This window comes from Podarcis vaucheri (assembly GCF_965113315.1).
Source record: "Podarcis vaucheri genome assembly, chromosome: 8".
Taxonomy (NCBI): Eukaryota; Metazoa; Chordata; class Lepidosauria; order Squamata; family Lacertidae; genus Podarcis; species Podarcis vaucheri.
In genome coordinates, this window is record NC_138766.1 from 91,837,671 (window position 1) to 91,857,755 (window position 20,085).

General features: G+C 50.9%; 2 protein-coding genes across 4 annotated transcripts in view; one reads left to right on the forward strand and one right to left on the reverse strand.

The window, feature by feature from the left end:
• The window catches only part of RHPN1 (rhophilin Rho GTPase binding protein 1), a 59,341-nt gene extending 49,168 nt beyond the window's left edge, over window positions 1–10,173 (forward strand). Inside the window, exons 13-15 of the mRNA XM_082235644.1 lie at window positions 1,773–1,919; window positions 3,774–3,932; window positions 5,518–10,173. Of these exons, the coding sequence (XP_082091770.1) occupies window positions 1,773–1,919; window positions 3,774–3,932; window positions 5,518–5,739 (528 nt within the window). The 3' untranslated portion in view covers window positions 5,740–10,173. The remainder of the gene's footprint in view (window positions 1–1,772; window positions 1,920–3,773; window positions 3,933–5,517) is intronic.
• Window positions 10,174–14,862: 4,689 nt separating this feature from the next.
• The window catches only part of ARHGAP39 (Rho GTPase activating protein 39), a 215,865-nt gene continuing 210,642 nt past the window's right edge, over window positions 14,863–20,085 (reverse strand). For all 3 annotated transcript variants that reach the window (XM_082235535.1, XM_082235536.1, XM_082235534.1), the window contains one exon: window positions 14,863–19,891. In XM_082235535.1, the coding sequence (XP_082091661.1) occupies window positions 19,697–19,891 (195 nt within the window). In that variant the 3' untranslated portion in view covers window positions 14,863–19,696. The remainder of the gene's footprint in view (window positions 19,892–20,085) is intronic.

Sequence of the window (20,085 nt, forward strand, 5' to 3'; positions counted from 1 at the left end):
GCCGTTCCTCATAAGGCATCGTTTCCAGGCCTTTGACCATTTTGGTTATGCGTGGGGCTGCCTCTGAAGACGGTCGGGAAACTTCAGCTGGTGCAGAATTTGGCGGCCAGGTTGCTCACCGGACTGGCAAGATGGTTTGAGCATATTACACCGGTCCTGCTCCAACTGCGCTGGCTACCAGTTAGTTTCCAGGCCCAAGTGCTGGTTTTGACTGATAAATGACTCAGGACCGCAAGACCCCCAAGGATCTTACCCAAATGTGAACTGCCCCGGACCCTGTGGTCATCATTTCAGACCCTTCTCCCTGCGCCCCCTCCATGAGTGTGGAGTGTGGCAGTGTGAGAACAGGCCTTTTTGGTGGTGGCTCCATGTTTGTGGAATGCATTCCCCAAGGGAGGCTTGCCTTGCACCTGAGTTACATCGTTAAGTGCCTGGTTCCTCTTCTCGCAGGCCTTTGGCTACAATAATAATACTAATAATAATACAGTGGACACTCGGGTTGCGAACGTGATCCATGCGGGAGGCACGTTCGCAACCCGTAGCATTCGCAACCCGCGCATTGTGATTCGGCACATCTGCGCATGCGCAAAGTACTTCCGGGATCGGCGTGGTGCGCAACCTGAAATTGCACAACCCGAAGGGTCTGTAGCCAGAGGTATGACCGTAGTAATAATAATAATAAGGGCCTTTGGGGGTTATTGTTTTGTTTATTATTATGTTATATATTTTTGTGTTTTTATGCTGTAAACCTTCCTGTGATGCTCGAATGAGGAGCAGCGCATAAATTTAACAAAGACTAAGAACAATACCCAAACTTCTTTGCAGTCCCACATAGAGCAGATTGCAGTAGTCCAGTCTGAAATTCAGAGCACACTCGTCTCCACAGCAAGAGATTTGTCCCTACCAAAAGGATGATCCCACGAGCCGCTGCCTTGCAGCAGAGGTGGTACATCTCCAAGTGTCGGTTTCTGGGAACCCTGAGTGGGGAGAATGTTTTCAGGCTCCCCACGGAGGCATCTCTCTGGCCCCCCTGGGAACTGTGTGCTAATTCTCTGCTTCATGGGAGCTGCTCTGAAGTTCTTGGCGCCAGGAAGGCGCATGCATTTCGGGGATGCGAAATGCGCCCCCAGCCCCGGAAGTCTGTCTCCTGCAGTACTCCCAGTACGTTTCCGAGCACAATTCAAGGTGTTGGTGCTGACCTTGAAAGCCCTAAACAGCCATTAAAAGGCAATATTAAATTTAGGGAATGCGTAACAAAAATTTAAATATGGATGATTGGCAGAGAAGCTGAAGGAAGTCCAAAAGATGAAAATTGTCTGATATTGTGTTATTTGTACAATTGTATTGAAAATTTAATAAAAAAAATTATTATATAAAAAAAGAAAGCCCTAAACGGCCTCGGTCCAGTATACCTGAAGGAGCGTCTCCACCCCCATCATCCATCCCGGACACTGAGGTCCAGCACTGAGGGCCTTTTGGCAGTTCCCTCACTGTGAGAAGTGAGGTTACAGGGAACCAGGCAGAGGGCCTTCTTGGTGGTGGCACCCGCCCTATGGAACTCCCTCCCACCAGATATCAAAGAGAAGAACAACTACCAGACTTTTAGAAGACATCTGAAGGCAGCCCTCTTTAGGGAAGTTTTTAATGTTTAACAGACTACTGTATTTTAATAATTTGTTGGAAGCTGCCCAGGGTGGCTGGGGAAACCCAGCCAGATGGGCAGGGTATAAATAAATTATTATTATTATTATTATTCCATCTGCCTCCCGCAGGGCCCACTGTCGGTTTTCTCTGCCAAGAACAAGTGGCTTCCCCCGAGGACGGTGCGCCTGGTGCGAGGCGAGAACGGCTTTGGGTTCACCCTCCGAGGGGATTCCCCAGTGCTCATCGCTGGAGTCATCGCTGGAGGCTGTGCGGCGGTAAGTGGCTGGTCTTGCGGTTGGGAAGGTGGGTGCTTTGCTCACCGTGTGGGAAGCTGCCCTATACAGTGGAACCTCGGTTGCCGAACGTAATCCGGTCCGGAAGACTGTTTGACTTCCGAAACGTTTGACAAACGAGGCCCAAAGGGCTTTCGGCAATCTCAATGGTGAAAATTGAGAAATAATAACAATAATTTATTATTTATACCCCGCCCATCTGGCTGAGTTTCCCCAGCCACTCTGGGCGGCTCCCAATCGAGTGTTAAAAACAATACATCATTAAGTATTAAAAACTTCCCTAAACAGGGCTGCCTTCAGATGTCTTTTAAAAATAAGATAGCTGCTTATTTCCTTCACATCTGAAGGGAGGGCGTTCCACAGGGCGGGCGCCACCACCAAGAAGGCCCTCTGCCTGGTTCCCTGTAACCTCACTTCTTGCCATTTGACTTCTGAGGCGCATTCGAAAACGGAAGCAATTACCTCCGGGTTTTCGGCGTTTGTTTGAATGTTCGACTTCCAAGATGCTCGAAAACCGAGGTTCCACTGCGCACACAGGTCCTGCTATGCGAACTGTTAGATGTGCCTTCAGCTCCCCGCACCTGAAGGATTTCCATCCTAAGGTAGAGAACGTACAAATTGGTTCAGTACACAGAGAAAATATCTATAAGTGTACCCAGAGAGAGAGAGAGTCTGTAATGCACTGGGATTTTATCCCTAAGAAATAATGTTTTTAGTACACGTCTTGTGTTTTCATTTTGTATTTCTGTGCTGTGAACCGCCCTGAGGGCTTTGGATGAATGGATTTAATAAATAATAACTCACAAGGAGCAAGTGAAGTTCATTCTTTATGATAAAAACAAGATCTGCTCAGGAGTACACAGCAACTTTTCTTCCGCGGGGCTTGCCTCTATGAGGCGGAGATTCAAGGTCCTTCCACAGCTTCCCAAGTCCCGTCCTTTCCCGGGTTTTTGCCAAGTGACCAGAGACTGTGCTATGTGCCTGCCTTTGCTCCTTCTACTTTTATCTCTTGGGCTTTTTGCAGACCGACATGCTCCTGGGGTGTTAAGCAGTGCAGGTGGCGCTGTGGGTTAAACCACAGAGCCTAGGACTTGCCGATCAGAAGGTCAGCGGTTCGAATCCCCACGACGGGGTGAGCTCCCGTTGTTTGGTCCCTGCTCCTGCCAACCTAGCAGTTCGAAAGCACGCCAGTGCAAGTAGATAAATAGGTACCGCTCCAGCGGGAAGGTAAACGGCGTTTCCGTGCGCTGCTGTGGTTCGCCAGAAGCGGCTTACTCATGCTGGCCACATGACCCGGAAGCTGTACGCCGGCTCCCTCGGCCAGTAAAGCGAGATGAGTGCCGCAACCCCAGAGTCGGCCATGACTGGACCTAATGGTCAGGGGTCCCTTTATCTTTACCTTAAGCTGCTCAGAAGCTGTCTTTATGGGACTTAAGCCGAATGCTTCGTAGTGTTTCCCATTTCCCGAGGTAAATTTCAGGAGGAGCTGACTTACGTTTTGCATAACTAGACGGCCAGTGGTTTTTGCCTTCGTGGCTGGTGTTTTTTTGTTCTAGTGGCAGTGAGTTTCACAGATGCAGTGAGGATGTTAGCTGGTAAGCTACATCTGCAGTCTCGTATGGCTGGTAAGCCTGAAATTAATTTTCTGTGGAGTTAAAAGCAGGCGTGTTTTCCTATACATACTGGCTAGGAGATGAACTCCCCTCCATAGACGCATCTCTTCGCACGAAATCCCTCACAGCCTTGGGGTTCCTGAAGGTCTCTGTGCCCCTTCCCCTCCCTCCCTCTTACCTGTTCTGCTTCCCTGGGACTCACCTCTCCCCGCTGGGTTTCCAGGACGCCGGCCTGAAGGAAGGCGACTACATTGTCTCCATCAACGGCAAGGACTGCAAGTGGTCTAAGCATGCAGAGGTAGTGCAACTCCTGAAGGTGGCCGGGGACGAGGGAGCGGATGTCGGTGTCATCACCCTGCAGTACTCTGAGGGGCAGAGCGTGGTAAGCAGGGTGGGGGCTGGGATGAGCAAAGACCCGTTGGAGGGGGGTCAGGGAGGGTAGTCCTAGTGGTGCAGCAATAAAACTGCCGGCACATTTGCAAAGCTAAGCAGGGTCTGGTCTGGTTTCAGATTGGATGGGGGACCTACGTGTTGAGATTCCAACATTGCGGGGGGGGTTGGACTAGATGACCCTTGGCGTCCCCTTCCAACTCTACAATTCTCTTAGGATTGCTCAGGAGACAGCAGGATGTGTCACTTAGATCAGTGGTTCCCTAATAATAATTTATTATTTATACCCCGCCCATCTGGCTGAGTTTCCCCAGCCACTCTGGGCAGCTTCCAAAAGAATATTAAAATACTATAATACATCAAACATTAAAAGCTTCCCTAAACAGGGCTGCCTTCAGATGTCTTTTAAAAGTAAAATAATTGTTTATTGCCTTGACATCTGTTGGGAGGGCATTCCACAGGGAGGGCACCACTACCAAGAAGGCCCTCTGTCTGGTTCCCTGTAACCTCACTTCTCACAGTGAGGTAACCACTCAACGCTGGATCTCAGTTTCTGGGCTGAACGATGGGGGTGGAGACGCTCCTTCAGGTATACAGGACCAAGGCCGTTTATGGCTTTAAAGGTCAGCACCAACACTTTGAATTGTGCTCGGAAGCGTACTGGGAGCCAATGAACATCTTTCAAGACTGTTATGTGGTCTCGGCGGCCGCCCCCAGTCATCAGCCTCGCTGCCGCATTCTGGATTAGTTGTAGTTTCCGGGTCACCTTCAAAGGTAGCCCCCACGTAGAGTACATTGCAGTAGTCCAAGCGGGAGATAACTAGAGCATGCACCACTCTGGCGAGACAGTCCGCAGGCAGGTAGGGTCTCATCCTGCGTACCAGATGGAGCTGGTAAACAGCTGCCCTGGGCAGGAGCGCTTCCTGGTGGGTGGCGGCAGCAGGATTTACCTAGGGGGTGCTTGGAGGCAGGGGGTGCGGGGGGGGGAATAAATATTCAAATAAGTGAATAAAGAAATGGCCATTAGACTTTGAAAAGCTGGCATCACCTGGGCAACATCGTCAGTTTTGTTGAATTAATCAGACTAAACAGCTTTGATCAGATTTTTTAAAAACAAATGCGCAGTTGGTTGTTACTGTTCTGAATTTTATTCTGTTATTGTGTTCCTTAATGGGTCGTGCAAACCGCCGTTCTGAATGATGCGTTTTACAGGTTAGGGGGCACTGGGGGGGGTGAGTTTATGGAGCAAAGGAGGCAGTGGCCCAGGAAAGTTCGGGAACCACTAATTTCGGTAATTTTGTTTGTACATGGGATTATGCCCTCCCCCCCCCCCCCGGTCTGAACAATGAGTGCATGAAGAACATAGAGTTGGAATGGACCCCAAGGGTCATTTAGTACAACACCACCCCCACCCCCAGTGCAGGAATCGTTGCATATCTTATACCAAAGCGATTAACGCTTTATGGTTCTGTTCTGCTGGAATTTGATGAGAACGTTCAACAACAGATGCCAGTAAGCTACTGCTCTCCTTCCACTTCTCCTCCACCCAAACCCCGTCTTTTTTCTCCCTTTGAAAGGTGGACAAGAAGTCTTCAGCGATGGGTCCTGGTGTTGCTGGAGGTGGCAGCAGCGGCCTCCTGAAAAGCAACAAGGAGAACTGCCGGAAGACCCTGATGCAGAGCAAAGGCGCCAGCTCCCTCCTGGCGTGGGGCAAACGCAGCAAGCGAAGCAAAAGCAGCAGCAACAGCAGTTACAGCCTCCCTTTCTCTGCCATGGGGGACAATGAGCTGGCCTGCTGAGCGGCTCCCACTTCCTGCCCCTGCGCCTTCACTCCCCGGGCGGGAGAATGAGGCGCCGGGTTCCCGGCCGAGGATGCCCACCCCCCTGGCGTTTTTGGCGGCAGCGGAGTCGAGGATTCTGCTGAGGCTGGCTTCTGAAAAGCAGGGAATTCGAACTCAGGGCTAGGAGGGGCTCAGGGCTGCTCCAAAGGCCAGGTGGCAGGGTGAGGGCTGCTGCCCGCAAGCCCCATTTTCCTGGGGGCATCCGGCCGGAGGCAAGAGGATGGAGCCGCCAAGCAGAGCTCTTTCAAATGACGCACCTTCTAAACAGCCTCCAACGCCAGCAAGTTCAGAGGGCACCAAGATGCCTGGTTGCAGCGTTCTAGTTTCCTCCTGCCCAAGACATTGCTGGAGTCACAAGCAGTGGGCAAGTGGCTGTTTTGGAGTTGCGCCGTGTAAGAGGAGCATTCGTGTCCGGTTCTTGGAAAACGGTGTCCCGGCTCTGCGTGACCTTGCATTGCAAACCTCTCTGCGTTCAGGAAAATGCAGGTTTCAACACACTGCTAGGAAGACCATGAACAGATCTAGGAGATGAGTCATAGGAACAAAATGGCTGGTTTTTAGTCCCACCTGTAGCAAAATGACTCAGTTTAGTTCCACCTGCAGGGAAGCAGCGTAAGGGAGGCATGTGAGCAATTATCAAACCGTTTTTGAAAGCGAAACATGGATCACAAGCCACTTGCAAAGGAGAAGCGAAACTGTGGTTTGAACTGGCTTTGTAAACTATGGTTTGTGCTGTGATCTGGGGCACATCCTGGTTATTATAGGCATTCCTCTGCAGGAGCCTTTGGGCTCACCGATCTTTCTGGGCTCGTGAACGCAACATAGAGGCTAACGGTGCAATCCTGTACATGTTTACTTGGAGGCATGTTAATAATGGCACTTGCTCCCTGAGATCCACAGCCAGAGGGACTGAGGGATGCAGTCCCTGGATCAAATTCTGCAGCCACCAGCTGCTTACCTCGGTGGCCTTAGGCAAGCCTTTCTCTTGCCCCAGGATCCCACCCACAACTTGGAGAGTCATACTTGACCCGCCTTACAGGGTCACTTGTAAGGATTATCACAGGTTTTAATACATGTCAGGCGTTTTGGAAATAGCTTTTGCCTGGTGACGCAAATCTCCCATCTGCCCGGGGAAGTTGAGGTTTGGTGCTCTGTAAGCCACTGTGTAAGCCGACTGGGACACGGGTGGCGCTGTGGGTTAAACCACAGAGCCTAGGACTTGCCGATCAGAAGGTCAGTGGTTCGAATCCCTGTCACGGAGTGAGCTCCCGTTGCTCGGTCCCTGCTCCTGCCAACCTAGCAGTTCGAAAGCATGCAGTGCAAGTAGATAAATAGGTACCACTCCGGCGGGAAGGTAAACGGCGTTTCCATGCGCTGCTCTGGTTCGCCAGAAGTAGCTTATGACCCGGAAGCTGTACGCCGGCTCCCTCGGCCAATAAAGCAAGATGAACGCCACAACCCCAGAGTCAGCCACGACTGGACCTAATGGTCAGGGGTCCCCTTTACCTTTAAGCCACTGTTGCCCAGTGGTTTCTGAAAGCACTTCAGCATATTCCAGCAGCCACTGAGATTGGGGCACAAGCAGGTATTTTTTTCCTTTCCTGCTTCTGTACTCCTTCTGCAGTTTGCAAAGTGCTTTTGCAGCATGCAGCAATCTTCGTCCCACACTGCAGGCGATGGTGATGTCGGTGACAAAGCGAGGCAAGTCTACTACGCAGCTTCCATCTATAAATTTGGGGTGGGCTCCCCCTTTTGCCTGGGGTGCCTCCTGCTGTTAGCATGGAGCAGAGATTCCCAATTTGGAGAGGGCCACCGCCACCTTGGTTCTATAAACTCATCCCGAGTGCCCCCTACCTTATAAAAAGCATTATTCAGAATAACAGTTTGCACCGAGGAAGGCAATAACACAATAATAAAATTCAAAATGGTATTGATGAATCAAAATCCAATCCAAACTATTTAGTTTGATTGGTTCAAGAAGATTGGTGGACTTGAGCTGGTGGTGCCACTTTTCCAAAGTTTGAAAGCTGTTTACACCTCCAGTGCTGCCGCGCTTGCCCCTTAGTGCCCCCTAGGGAACGCCCCTTTCCAGGGCACCATTACCACACCTGTCAGGGTGTGTGTGTCCTTTTAAAAACAAACAAAAAACACCAACCTGCACCCAAATCTGGTGGAAGGAAATAATTAAGCTGGAAACAAAAGCAGCTCTTCTGCCAGTAGACATGGTACCAGCCTGTTTCATCCGGTGCCCCTCTGTGCACAGCAACGGTCAAGCAGGCAGAGTGTGTTGTGCCCAGCTTCTGCCTGAGGGCTTTCCATGGGTATCTCATTGGCCACGGTAAGAGCAATTCTGGACGAGAGAGGCTCTTTTTCTCTGAAGTTTACAAGCGCGAAATATTCTGGTGGTCGATTCTGTTTTCATTTGCAGTGATGGGAAGCCAGGGTGCTCATCTCACCCAAATGAACTGGGCGTTTGCAGTTGATAGGAATAAGAATCTCTGGCCGAGTGACTCGCCCATCTGCAATTGACAAAATATTTGGAGAACTCTCGCTGTTCCTAGTAGGCTTGCCCACTCTCTCTCCTGTTGCACTTTTGGGAAGGCGAGGAGGAGAACCTGCACGTTTTGTGTGCTTGCCTCCTTTGCGATTGTTGCTGGCAAGAGACATGCATGCGGATTCGAATTCGACCCCCAGCATCACTAGGTAAAAGGGTCTTGATTAAGCGGGTGATGGCTGAAGAGCTGTGACCTTGGAGAGCCACTGCCAAACAGAGTCAGCACTCCTGGACCAGAAGAACAAATAAACCAAATAAGAGAGACTCCCTGTCTGAAAACCTGGAGAGCTGTTGCCGGTCAGTGTAGACAATGCTGAGTTAGATGACTCAGGATAGGGCAGTATCCTGGTAGGAGATTTGAGGCTAAGGCTCTCCAAAGTGCTCTGCTCCCGTTTTCAAGGGCAGTCGGTGCTCGAAACCTTCCCAATCCTATTTCGCTGCAAATGCAAGGAATTGAACTGAGAAAGATCGGGAGGGCAGACTGGTTTGTTCTCCAAATCAGAGGATGCTTCGGCCCATAAAACAGACCCTCAGTTAGGGCTCCCCTTCTGCCACCAGGCAGCCCACCCGAACCCCAACATCTGTCCCACAGCGTTTCACAGAGAGCAGTTCCCCCCAAAAAACCATGTGATATTTCCAGCTGACCAAACGGCTGCAGGCAGCTCAAGTAAGGAAGCCCAGATGCCACAGTGGGCAAGATACACGAGCATCGACCATCACATTTGGGTTTGTTTTGTCCCGTTTTCCTGTTGGTTCCCTTTATCTGCCGTTTTGGAGAACCAAAATCTGCAGCCGCTGTCATTTTCAGTATCTTTAGAGGCTGCATGGGGGTTCGGTTGTTTTGTTAGCTGGTGAAATGTGGAAATAATTTATAGCTTGATCTAATAAACCAAACCTTTTTTTTTAAAAAAAGGCAGATATTTTCCACATTAGCTCCTGCTTTAGAAACACACACACACACCCTCTGCAATGCAGCTATTCATTTTTGGGGTAGGTGGAAATACTGGTCATTGTTCTTTTAATCCTTTTGCAAGGATTTTATCCTGGAGCATTTTCCAGAACAGATGGGATCACCCATTTTTGTGGCCACCAAGAGGGTTTACAGATGGAAGTGTAGGTAAGGTTTAAGCCTTTCAGAGCATGGAAATGAAGGGTCCAATTTGCTAACTGCAAATTGAAACCTTGGCAGCCTGACACATTAAGCTGCAAAGCCCCATTGCTTTAAATCACCCTTGGTCCACCTCATACGCACCAGATGTTTTGAACTTGTACTCCAATCAGCCTTTGCTGCCTGGGACTGGGGGGAGTTGTAGTGCAAAACATCTGGAAAGTGGCAGAGGCCACTTTAAGTAGCTCTTGTGTATCGCTGTGGCTTCTTCTGTAGCAGAAATTCCTGGTTGTTGTCCATTTAAAGAACAGGAGCGCTGCTTTTTTCCTCCGTGAATGTTTTCCTTTTCTCATGATTGGGACTCCTGAACCCGCGAGAAATAATTTAATTTGAGCCAAAGTGTTGAGTAGCAACATAGGGCTCGATTTGTGTTTTCGCTGCGGCTTCCTGGCGCCTGGCGATTCTTATGTTTTCTAAATGTGGATTCTTGAGTTTCTGATGCAAGAAAGAGAGAGAAAACACCGCAGATATGAAGAAATGTGTAAACTTGGATTGGAAATGTGGGAAGGGGTGTATTTTCAACTAAAGAGGGGCTTAGGCATCCCTGTTTCCCTGCCCACCTTTAACATTGACAGTGTTAATATGAGCGTGGGCTCAACCCCACGACCTACTTTGTATCCGATTTCAGCCTTGGAAAATGTGACGATAGCAATAAAAAGAGTGCCTCTGAGCATGCGCTGAGGTTGTCTTTGTATTCTGTCCCTGCAAAGTAACTGCAGCCAATCTTCAAGCATCCAAGCACTGCTGGAAGGGGGAGCATGGCCCAGCTGGAAGAAATTGGGAAGTCTGAGACCCCACCAGTCCTGATCAGCAGCCATGCTGGCTGGTAGCTGACGTTCAACGATACCTGGAGTTTCTGCAAGGTACACCATTCCTGTTCTACATCTTGGTGTGCAGATTAAGTCCTGGCCAGAGAACCAAAAATCAACCAAAGGCAGGTTGCACGTGGGACACACACACAAGTGGGAGATTTGGGACTGGGAGAGAGGAACCCACCCGTTGCATCTTGAGTCTTGTGCAACTTGCAGCACATTCGTTCCTGGAAGACTCAAGGCTGGGCACATTCTTGCATTGATGTGCGGAATAGACCGTGTACTGGGCTCTAAGAGTTGGGTACCAGAGAGAGAGATCTGATTGCTAGTTTGGCTGTGGAACTGTAGTTGGAAGGGACCCCAGGGGTCATCTAGTCTAACCCCCTGCAGTGCAGGAATCACCACTAAAAGCATCTTTGACACTTGGCCATTTAACCTCTGTATAGGGAGCGGGTGGTGCTGTGGTCTAAACCACTGAGCCACTTGGGCTTGCCGATTAGGTCAGCGGTTTGAATCCCCGTGCCGGGGCGAGCTCCCATTGCTCTGTCCCAGCTCCTGCCAACCTAGCAGTTTGAAAGCACGCCAGTGCAAGTAGATAAATAGGTACTGCTGTGGCAGGAAGGTATACGGCGTTTCCGTGCGCTCTGGTTTCCGTCACGGTGTCCCGTTGCACCAGAAGCAATTTAGTGCTGCTGGCCACATGACCTGGAAAGCTGTCTGTGGACAAACGCCGGCTCCCTCGGCCAGAAAGCGAGATGAGCGCTGCAATCCCATAGTGGCCTTCGACTGGACTTAACTGTCCAGGGGTCCTTTACCTTTACTTAGCATTCTTTTGAAAGCCCTCCAACAGCCCACCACCTTCTGAGATGGATACTTCTGCCCCAGGGAAGCAGCTCAGTGGGTATGGGTTTCAGGGTCTCGCTCCAAAGGAGGAGTCAACAGCTGAGCAGGAGGATGCTAAAGAAACATTTCAATTACAGTGCTACCTCGGATTAAGAATTTAATTCGTTCTGGAGGTCCGTTCTTAACCTGAAACTGTTCTTAACCTGAGGTACCACTTTAGCTAATGGGGCCTCCCGCTGCCACCGCCACACGATTTCTATTCTCATCCTGAAGCAAAGTTCTTAACCCGAGGTATTATTTCTGGGTTAGCAGAGTCTGTAACCTGAAGGGTCTGTAAGCCGAGGTACCACTGTAGTGGAGCTGGGGAAAGTTGCTTCCTCCTAGCCCAGCAGGACCTCATTGGCCAACAGAAGGGTAGATGGATCTTGCAGTCTGACTTGACCCAAGATGCAGTTTCACTTTGTTTCGGCAACACAATCTAAAGAATGGGGGAGAGGCACTATGCAAAATGTTTTGTTGGCCAACACCACCAGGCTGTTGTTTCTGGCTGAGTTCTTGGTTGCTTTTGCACAATTGCTTAATTGCGATGTGCTTTCTAAAAATGAGAATATGTAGTGCTTTCTGAGTTCTTGGTTTTTTTAAAGGGAAAAAAAGAATCCGACACAAGGTTCCCCAAAAGGATGTCCATATTCATCTTTTATTCACACAACATGGAGTTGCCTCTACATTTCCATGCTTCTTAATTACAAGAGTTAGTCAGACAACGTTACACAGTAGGTTGCCCCTCTAAATTGCCACGGGAGGCCCCAGGAAACGTCCCGTCTCCATTCAGCCATCACTACAAGGGACCCAACGGCCTTCCTTGTTTGCCCCTTGCCCAGCGCCTGAGGTGATTGTCCGAGGAAAAGATTGGGGGGATCGGAGGGGGTGGGGGTGGGGAGGAAGGGAAGGTTAGCATGGAGTCGCTTGCGTCTCTCAACTAAGGCCAAATGGGGTTCAAGCAACCTCAATCCGGTAAGTCAAACGTTCTGGTTTTCTGCATGGGCAAACACGCCCGGCAAATCAAAATGATAAACCACCCAATAAGGAGAGAGGGAAAAAACCCTTATATTGAACCTCCGTCTGCAATAGTTTCCAGTTCTAGACACTTCATAGAATCGGAAGAGTCTGAAGGGACCCAACGGCCCCCTGAAATGTAGGAATCAAGTTTGCAATAAAACCAACTTGGGAAAGGAGACCAGGCCAAATCTCTCTCTCTACCCCAGCACTAGGCTCCTCTCCCGGATTTAGCGGTACTTAGTTTCTTCTCTGCCATTGGCATTTCACACACTCAAGTCCTGCTCTGCCCATCTCAATGTGGGAGTTAGTGACCTAGCCACCCAGAGAGGCTGGGGCAAGCCGGTCAGATGGTCAGGGTACAAGTAATAAATTATTATAAATCATTATGACACGGTGGGCTGCAGGGAACACTGGCATGTGTTAGGACCCCAAGCTGAGCCACAGGTGATTTGGCGAGAGTCAAATCCCAGGTGGCAATAGATATTGTGCATGTGGCTGGCTTAAAAGGTCTTTTCCACACCCAGGTGGTTAGACTCCATTTTGGAATCCCAAGGCAACAAGCCACTCAATTTTGACACGAGTCTTGTCAAGGCCGCTCACCTTCTCAGCACAGACAACACCCCATCGCCAGCGCATTAAAACATTTATATGCGCCCATCCTTAGAAACCAGACAAGACTTAGGCCCGCAGTTCAGTGTGGATGTGTTTTTTGTTGTGTTGTGTTTTTTAAATCCTACTGTATGCTGCAAATATTACAATATCTCACAGGACCAGTGACGGCTTAAGATGATTTAATTACGGTTTCTGGTGCTGAAACAACACGGAGACAATTTACCCTTTCGAAACGTTAAGCTGGTCTCTCTGGGTGAAGAGATGCAACGTGAATGAATCACTTCTGGTACTGCCACAGGCAGAGAGTGCTCTTTTGTGGAGCGAGGTTTGGATTAAGACCCCACATTTTATAAGGGTGATTAATGAACGGTTCGCCACAAGAGACAGAGAGAGAGAAAATCCATTTCCTTGCTTGCAGAGAATTCTACTTGCAAAAGACTTGCTAGCACAAGGCAAAACCTACACTCCTCCTCTGCCTATGCTAAGTAGGTCAAACAGGAAGTCTGTTCAGGCCAGAATGAGAGCAGCTGCCAAGGGCAGTCCAGCAGTTTGGGATTAAGGGGGCAAAGGCCAGAGCTCACTGCCCGAATCCCCTTCCTCACCAATTCCAGAGTCTTCTCTCTCCTTCCTGATCCTACGGAACGATTAGTGGTTAATCCCAGAGACGTTACAAAGAAGTCGAAGTTTATGTTTGTGTCTGTGTTTTGCTGAAGGAGCAAATTAATTTTAGATAATTAACTTGGGTCGCTGCTGGTGGGTTGGTTTGGTTAGGGTTAGGGTCCAAAGGAACTCAAGACACAATCGGACACTCCTAAGGAGAAAGCAACCCAGTTGCTGAGTGGATGGAGCTCAAGAACCGAAGAACCGGGTTTGTGTCCGCCTTGGCTAAAGCGGCATTTGCGGAAAGTCGTCATGAAAATGAGGCAGCCTCCAGGAGAGGCAGGGCCCTGCTGAAATCAATTGAAGCTGCAATCCTATACTAAACCTGACTGCAAGCAAACCTCGTTGAGCTCAATGCAATGGGTGTAAGACCTTTGCGCTGTAGCACAGTTCGTTTCAGTCTGCTTTTTCAATTTTTCATCACTGGTTTTCTAACTAAAAATGTTTGCGTCAGGGATTGGGCCCTTTGAAGCTATAGCTGCTACCCGTACGTGACCACTTTATGTCGTGTTAAATTTGCATGGAAAAAACACCGTCCGACTCGACTACAGGGAGTAGTGGGGGAGAGTGAGCCATCGTGCTTTTTTAATAAACAGAAGGACTGCACCCAGGGTTCCTTGCAAGATCTCCACTGGTTGCTCAGAAAGCAGCATCCGGGACAACTGTTTCCTCTGGCAAAGCACTCTTAGGGCTCATCCTAAGAGAGGAAAAAGAGCCCCATCAAGACAAGACCAAAATCCAGGATCCTGAATCCCACAGCAGCATGTCAGAGATGCCTTCAGGAAGCCCTCAAGGAGGACAGAAGAAGAGGAATCCTCCAACTGTTGCTGAAAGGCCTGCTTTGAGCTTCCACCTCCCTGAAACTTCTAACTCACCTGGACCTTCCCTGATGCTTCAGCAAAGTTGAGCAATTTGCTCTCGTCAGCTGCTGCTATTTGGGTTTTGTTTGGTTCCAGCTCAACTCTGGTGGATATTCCCCCCACCTCTGGACCTCAGAATGCTTTGCCCAAGGGCATCATGCATGGTTTGGAGCTGTTTAGCTAAGACCCCTTAGATACTGTGGTCTCTTGAAAACAGACATGCTTGCAATCCCTAGACTCTCTTGGCGGCGGATGTGTCTCATTTGCCCATCCGTTCTTCCTGTTAAATTTATGGCAGGCACTGCATATCTCCGTTTAAAAATAAAATAAAATGAAGGAATCCAAGTGATTTATTTGCAGCGGTGTCTCTTGAAACAGCTGCCCAAAATCATGGAAACGGTGCAGACCTGGGTGAATTGCAGTGCCAGTTCCCAAGAGGAGAAAGGAGAGAACAAGCTGAAGAGCCCCCCCTCTCCCAAATGTCCCGCAGTTAGGATTTCAAACAAACTGGAATTTGCAAACGTAAATGGCTCAGGCTACAGCTTTGTCAATGGCCCATTAAGGTGTTAAGGCACTTGTTTAGATTAGGTTCTTTGCTCAAGAGGTGTCCAAAACAAAGTCAGTATTCTTGTCTCAATTAACCCCTTATTTTCTTCAATGTGTCTGAAGAACAAGAAACGGGGGGGGGGGGTGTTCGTCAAATTTGGACAGCAGTAGGTAGTTGCAATAAGCCTAGGTGCACTCAGTAAGCTGCCCTGACTTTCCTGGAGAGCAGAGAGGGAGAGGGAGTGTTGCTAGCGACTTGGGACAGGTGGGTGGGAGCAGTTTGGGCCTGACACCAAGGTGCTAGTCCACAGTGACTCCTAACGGTGAAAAGCAAGACGCATATCACAGCCGGGTGCCTTTGCAGTTTTAAGTGTGGGTGGATTGTCAAAGCGAGCGGTGTGAAACACACAGGCAGAACTGGCCACCATTCCTTAAGAAAGGTTGGCCGGTTTCCTGGAATGGCAGCAAAGTTACCTTCCTTCACCAGAATAACTTAATGGAAAATAGGCTTGGAAATTAACCAAAGAAGCGGGGGGTGGATGCAAGGGGAAAGCGGGGTGGGCATGGAGTCGCAGCCCCCCCCCAATCCCAGGAAAGGCAATGAAGCAAGGGGTGGGGGCTGACTCTTCATCAAATTCCACCTTTTCCTCCTGATACTGGTTACCTTCTCTCAACCACCTCGCTGTTGCGTTTTAGCTTTAAAGGACTAGAAAGTTTCTGCAGCTACAGCGAAATGCCAAATGCAGACCGTAGATGGGTGCTATTTAATCCTTTAATCTCAATTAGAAAGCTCTGATCACCAGAAAAGGGTGGGTGGGGGTGGGGGAATAAATATATTTTTGGTCAAACTCAAGGAAGCCATTCCCCACCCCCCACCCCGAACAGCAATAAAATAAATAGCAAAGATAGAGTTTAGAGCATTTCCCACCCCCATACAAATAAAGAGCCCCAGTGATGGGTAATAAGATATATATACACCTCTGGATTAAAACTATGTTGTTAGCAAATTTATAATGGATTTTTTTTAACCCTTTAAACCTCTATATAATAAATTCTTACTGGCTGAGTGGAGGAGAGGCAGGAACCCTCTGGCCCTCAAAGATGGTGGCATTGCACAGGCAAAGTTTCTCCTGGGGAATGGACACATCTGTGGCGGGGGGGCGCTAACCGGTGGTCATCCAGATGTGGCTGAACTTCAACTCCCATCAGGCCCAGTTGCACGGCCAACAGTCAGTGATGATGGGAGATGCTGTTCAGCAACAAGCGGATCTGCGACGCCACATTTAACTCTCCAAGATCCCCTTTCCTAAATCAGTCTGTGGAGTTACAGAGAATTCAATGACGTCCTCCAAATCACAGCTCGGGCTGCTAAGACCGGCCGCTGGCCAGGGCCATCCAAAATGGCGCACGGGATACTCCCACTGCCCTTGGCTGCCTCCACACGGGGAGAAGACGACCGCTGTCTTTGGAGACAGTTTGCTATTGTTCTTCTCATCAAGGAAGCCCAAGGAAGTTCCTTAGGGTTCCCCAAATGGAAAAGCCAACGGGTGGGTCTCTTTTGACAACAAAAAAGGTCACCCAGAAGGTAAACGCCGCTTCCACGCCCGTCCCGACTGCCCTGAGTATCCCAGGGCACTGTTGTGCCACCACAGATGGCATCACTTCTCTCTGTGAGCTCTGATTCCAGAGTCTCGCTCAGCTTCTTGGGGTCAAGAGATGGGTCTACAGCAATGGGTCCCGGGTGGGGGGGGTGCTGTGGCCCTAGGACAGGAGAGGAGGATAACCCCCGGGTGATTTGGCTGGAAGGCTTGTGCCTCCATTTGGGGCGACGCAGGGAATCGATGCAGACAGCTGCTCTGGCAAAACAGCTTCCTTCTCTCCCAACCCCTAGTAAAAGTCCCCACTGACTCTCCTTCCACCTCCAACTTGCAATCTTCGCGCTCGACGTTGCCTCCATATATGGCTCCCGCTCGCTTTCACCCCCAAAGTTTATGCTTTCGGAGGGGGAAAGCACCTTCGACTTCCCCAGACTACAGAGGCGCCGTTTGCCCTCCCCGGCCGCCATTCATGGACCCTCTCACCAAGGCCTTCTGCAAAAACCCTTTAGGCTTGCGCAACTGCGTCGTCCTGTGGCAATGAGTTACACGGACCCCACTCCACTGCTGAAATAAGACACGCTTCTTGTACCCATATTCCGACATGCCAAGAACAGGCAAAAGAAAGAGGGGAGGAAGCGAAGGAGCTACCAAAGGCAAGGAAGTCTCTCTTCTGAGACGCTTGGGTGTGTTTTAAGAAGCGAGACTGTACGCCCAGGGGTTGGCGGGAGGCCTGGCCGATTCTCTGTGTTGGATAAAGGCACTTTCTCTAGATCGAGAGCCACGCAGAGCAGCTGGCACACAACTCCCGAGCGTGCCTGACGTCTGAGCACGAGAGGAAACCCTCTTGTGTTGGCAGTGGTTGCCCGGACGCCCCACTGCAGCCTTGCCCAAAACAGCCATCGTGAGATGGGGAAGCTCTGTTTGAGAATCGGCACCCCAGTTCTCTGGAAGCAACAAGGGGGGGTTCCACACACGGCGGAGGACCCCCCCTCTGAGTGATGAAGGCCAGCGGTGTGGAAGAAACTTCGGCGTAAGTGGGAGCACTGGCCTCCGGAGGGGATGTTTCCGCTCTGCGCCCCATCTAGTCCAGCCCCCTGTGCCCCCTTGTGGGACACAATATCACACCCACCCACCCCGTTTTTGTTATAATAATCCAAGCCTGTTGGGGGGGCCATGGAGCCGCTTGGCAGACAGGACAAGGGGGTGCCAAGTGTCTCCTTACGGCAGCTGTCATAGACTTATGACACACACCCCAAATCCCCACCCCACATCCCAGGGGTCTTGGGAGTTTATAGCATCCATAAAAGAAAACGTCTCTTCTTGGCAGTGTTAGAGTGAATGGGAGGCCTTTCCACACAGCTCGAGGCAGAGGCATCCTCAAACATTTCGAGGAGACAGGGTTACTTTATCGCCCTGAAATTTTGGGAGGTGTTGTTTTCCTCGCAGAAAACTAGCCTCCGTTGGAATAATACGAGAAGACTCCTGCAAAGATGCTACTCCAAAAGGGGAGAAATAGGACATGTAGGACAGCAAGCCAATATACACCCAGGTTCTCAGTGTTGGGAAGGCTTTTCCCGAAAATGTGCTTTTGTTTCTCTCCCTTAGATGGTAACGTTTTGGAAAGGGGGAGCAAAATCCACAGCTCACCCCAAATGGAAAGAAAGCAGTTTTTAAGCCTCCTTATGAAACAACGGTTGCGGGGCCTTCATTAAGAACGGCCGCCAGAAAGCAAGAATTTGGGGGAGTCTTACGCATGACACAAACCCAGGGTTCAAAGTGCAATGGGCGGCTTGGGCGGCCTCCAACGCCGACCTGTGTGGAAATGCCTCCCGCACCCCGATTCAACGCTTCTTTAATGCCGAGACGGCTCCCAAAACAGAAGTTTGCATGCGGCAGAGGGAAAGCGCCAGCCCGTCTGCTAGGTGGGGAGCACAGACGCAGCCTGGGACCCAGCAGGGCTGCACCCCCTTTCCCATCCCAACCGACAAGAGATGCAATCCAAATTTAACCAGCCATTCCAGGAGAGGCGCAGAAAGGAGAGTCTGTGGGCCTTGGCGGCCCCACGCAGAAATTGGGGACAGGCTGCACAGATAGCCAAAGGAGGCTGGGGGTTCTGGACGGGGCACAGCAACACAGCAGAATGTTTCTCAGTAGCCAGCTCCGAAATCCCACGGCGGGGGCCTGACAGCATAACCGGCCCATTCTCTGGGGCGTTGGGAGAGAGAGGGGGGGAAGTGTTGGGGAGACCATGGCTTTGGCCCCTTTTGGCAGTGACTGTGCTGGAAGAGGGAAGGGAAACGGGGTGGGAGGACTGCGCCAAAAAGGGCGCCCGGGTCTGTGTGGCTCCGTCCCTCGCGTTCGTTCAACCCTGAGCCTCGGGCGGGAGGTGGCCAGCCTGAACTACAGCTCCCGCCAGGCCCGTCCCATGTGGGAGACAGGCTGGGAAGATGGGCCCAGGGGTCTCCAGTTGACGTAGCAGCAGAAGTACCTGTATTACGCGGCAGCCAGCCTCCTTCACTTCAAGAGGGTCTGGACTAATGGGGATCTGACCTGCGGGCGGGGGGCACCCTCCTTCCACCTTCTGCGTGATGCCCTCGCCCTCTGGGGGCCCCTCCTCTGGTCTCGAAAGGGCCACCTTGGAAATCAGAGGCCCCGTGCTGGACCCAAACACTCCCTCAACTGCCTTTATGCTCCATGCCAACCACCAACTCCTGTCCTGACCTCTCCCCCCCCCCCCGAAAACTGCAGGTTGGGGAGGAAGAAGGCAGTCCTCTGCCTCCCCCCGCTCAACCCCACAGTTCACCTGAATCTTGCCAGGTTGCCCATTAATGCAGACTCTCCGGATCAGAACTATCCTGCGAGGAACTCCTGCTGTTCGTCCCAACGATTGGGCTGCTCTGTTTCCAGGCAAGGGGCTGCTGTGGGGCAGTGTGGGTCATTTTGTCCACAGCAGAAGCAGCAGGGGAACGCCGTGCACCCCAGCGGCTCGCCAGAGAGGCAGGCCAGGCGGGCAAAACCCGGAGCGACCTCCCTTTCTCTCTCTCTCTCTGCCCGGGTGCCGAAAGGACGTTTCCTTTGCTGCGTCAAGAACAGTTCTTGCGGACCGTCTGGCTCTGGGGTGGAGGGTTGGGGTGGTGGTGGTGGTGGGGCTTTTGACGGGTCGGCGATACGCCCAGTTCTGTTTGGGCTCGCTGGCACCAGCGCTATAGGACTCCTTCCATGAAGCTCGTGTCCAGGTGCTGGATCAGTACCCGGATAAAGGACATTTCCTTGCGGGTGTTCTCGAAAATGATGCGCGGGTCATCCGACTGGCAGCGCAGGCAGTTGGGGGCCATCACCATGGCCAGGTTGTTGACGTCCATTTTGGTGACCGCCACGTTAGCCGGCTGCACAAACACCTGGCGGGGGGTAGGGGAGGGAGAAAGGAGAGGCGTTATGGTAAAGGTAAAGGGGTAAAGGGACAACTGAGCATTAGGTCCAGTCGTGGCCGACTCTGGGGTTGCGGTGCTCATCTCGCTTTATTGGCCGAGGGAGCCGGCGTACAGCTTCTGGGTCATGTGGCCAGCAGAACTAAGCCGCTTCTGGCAAACCA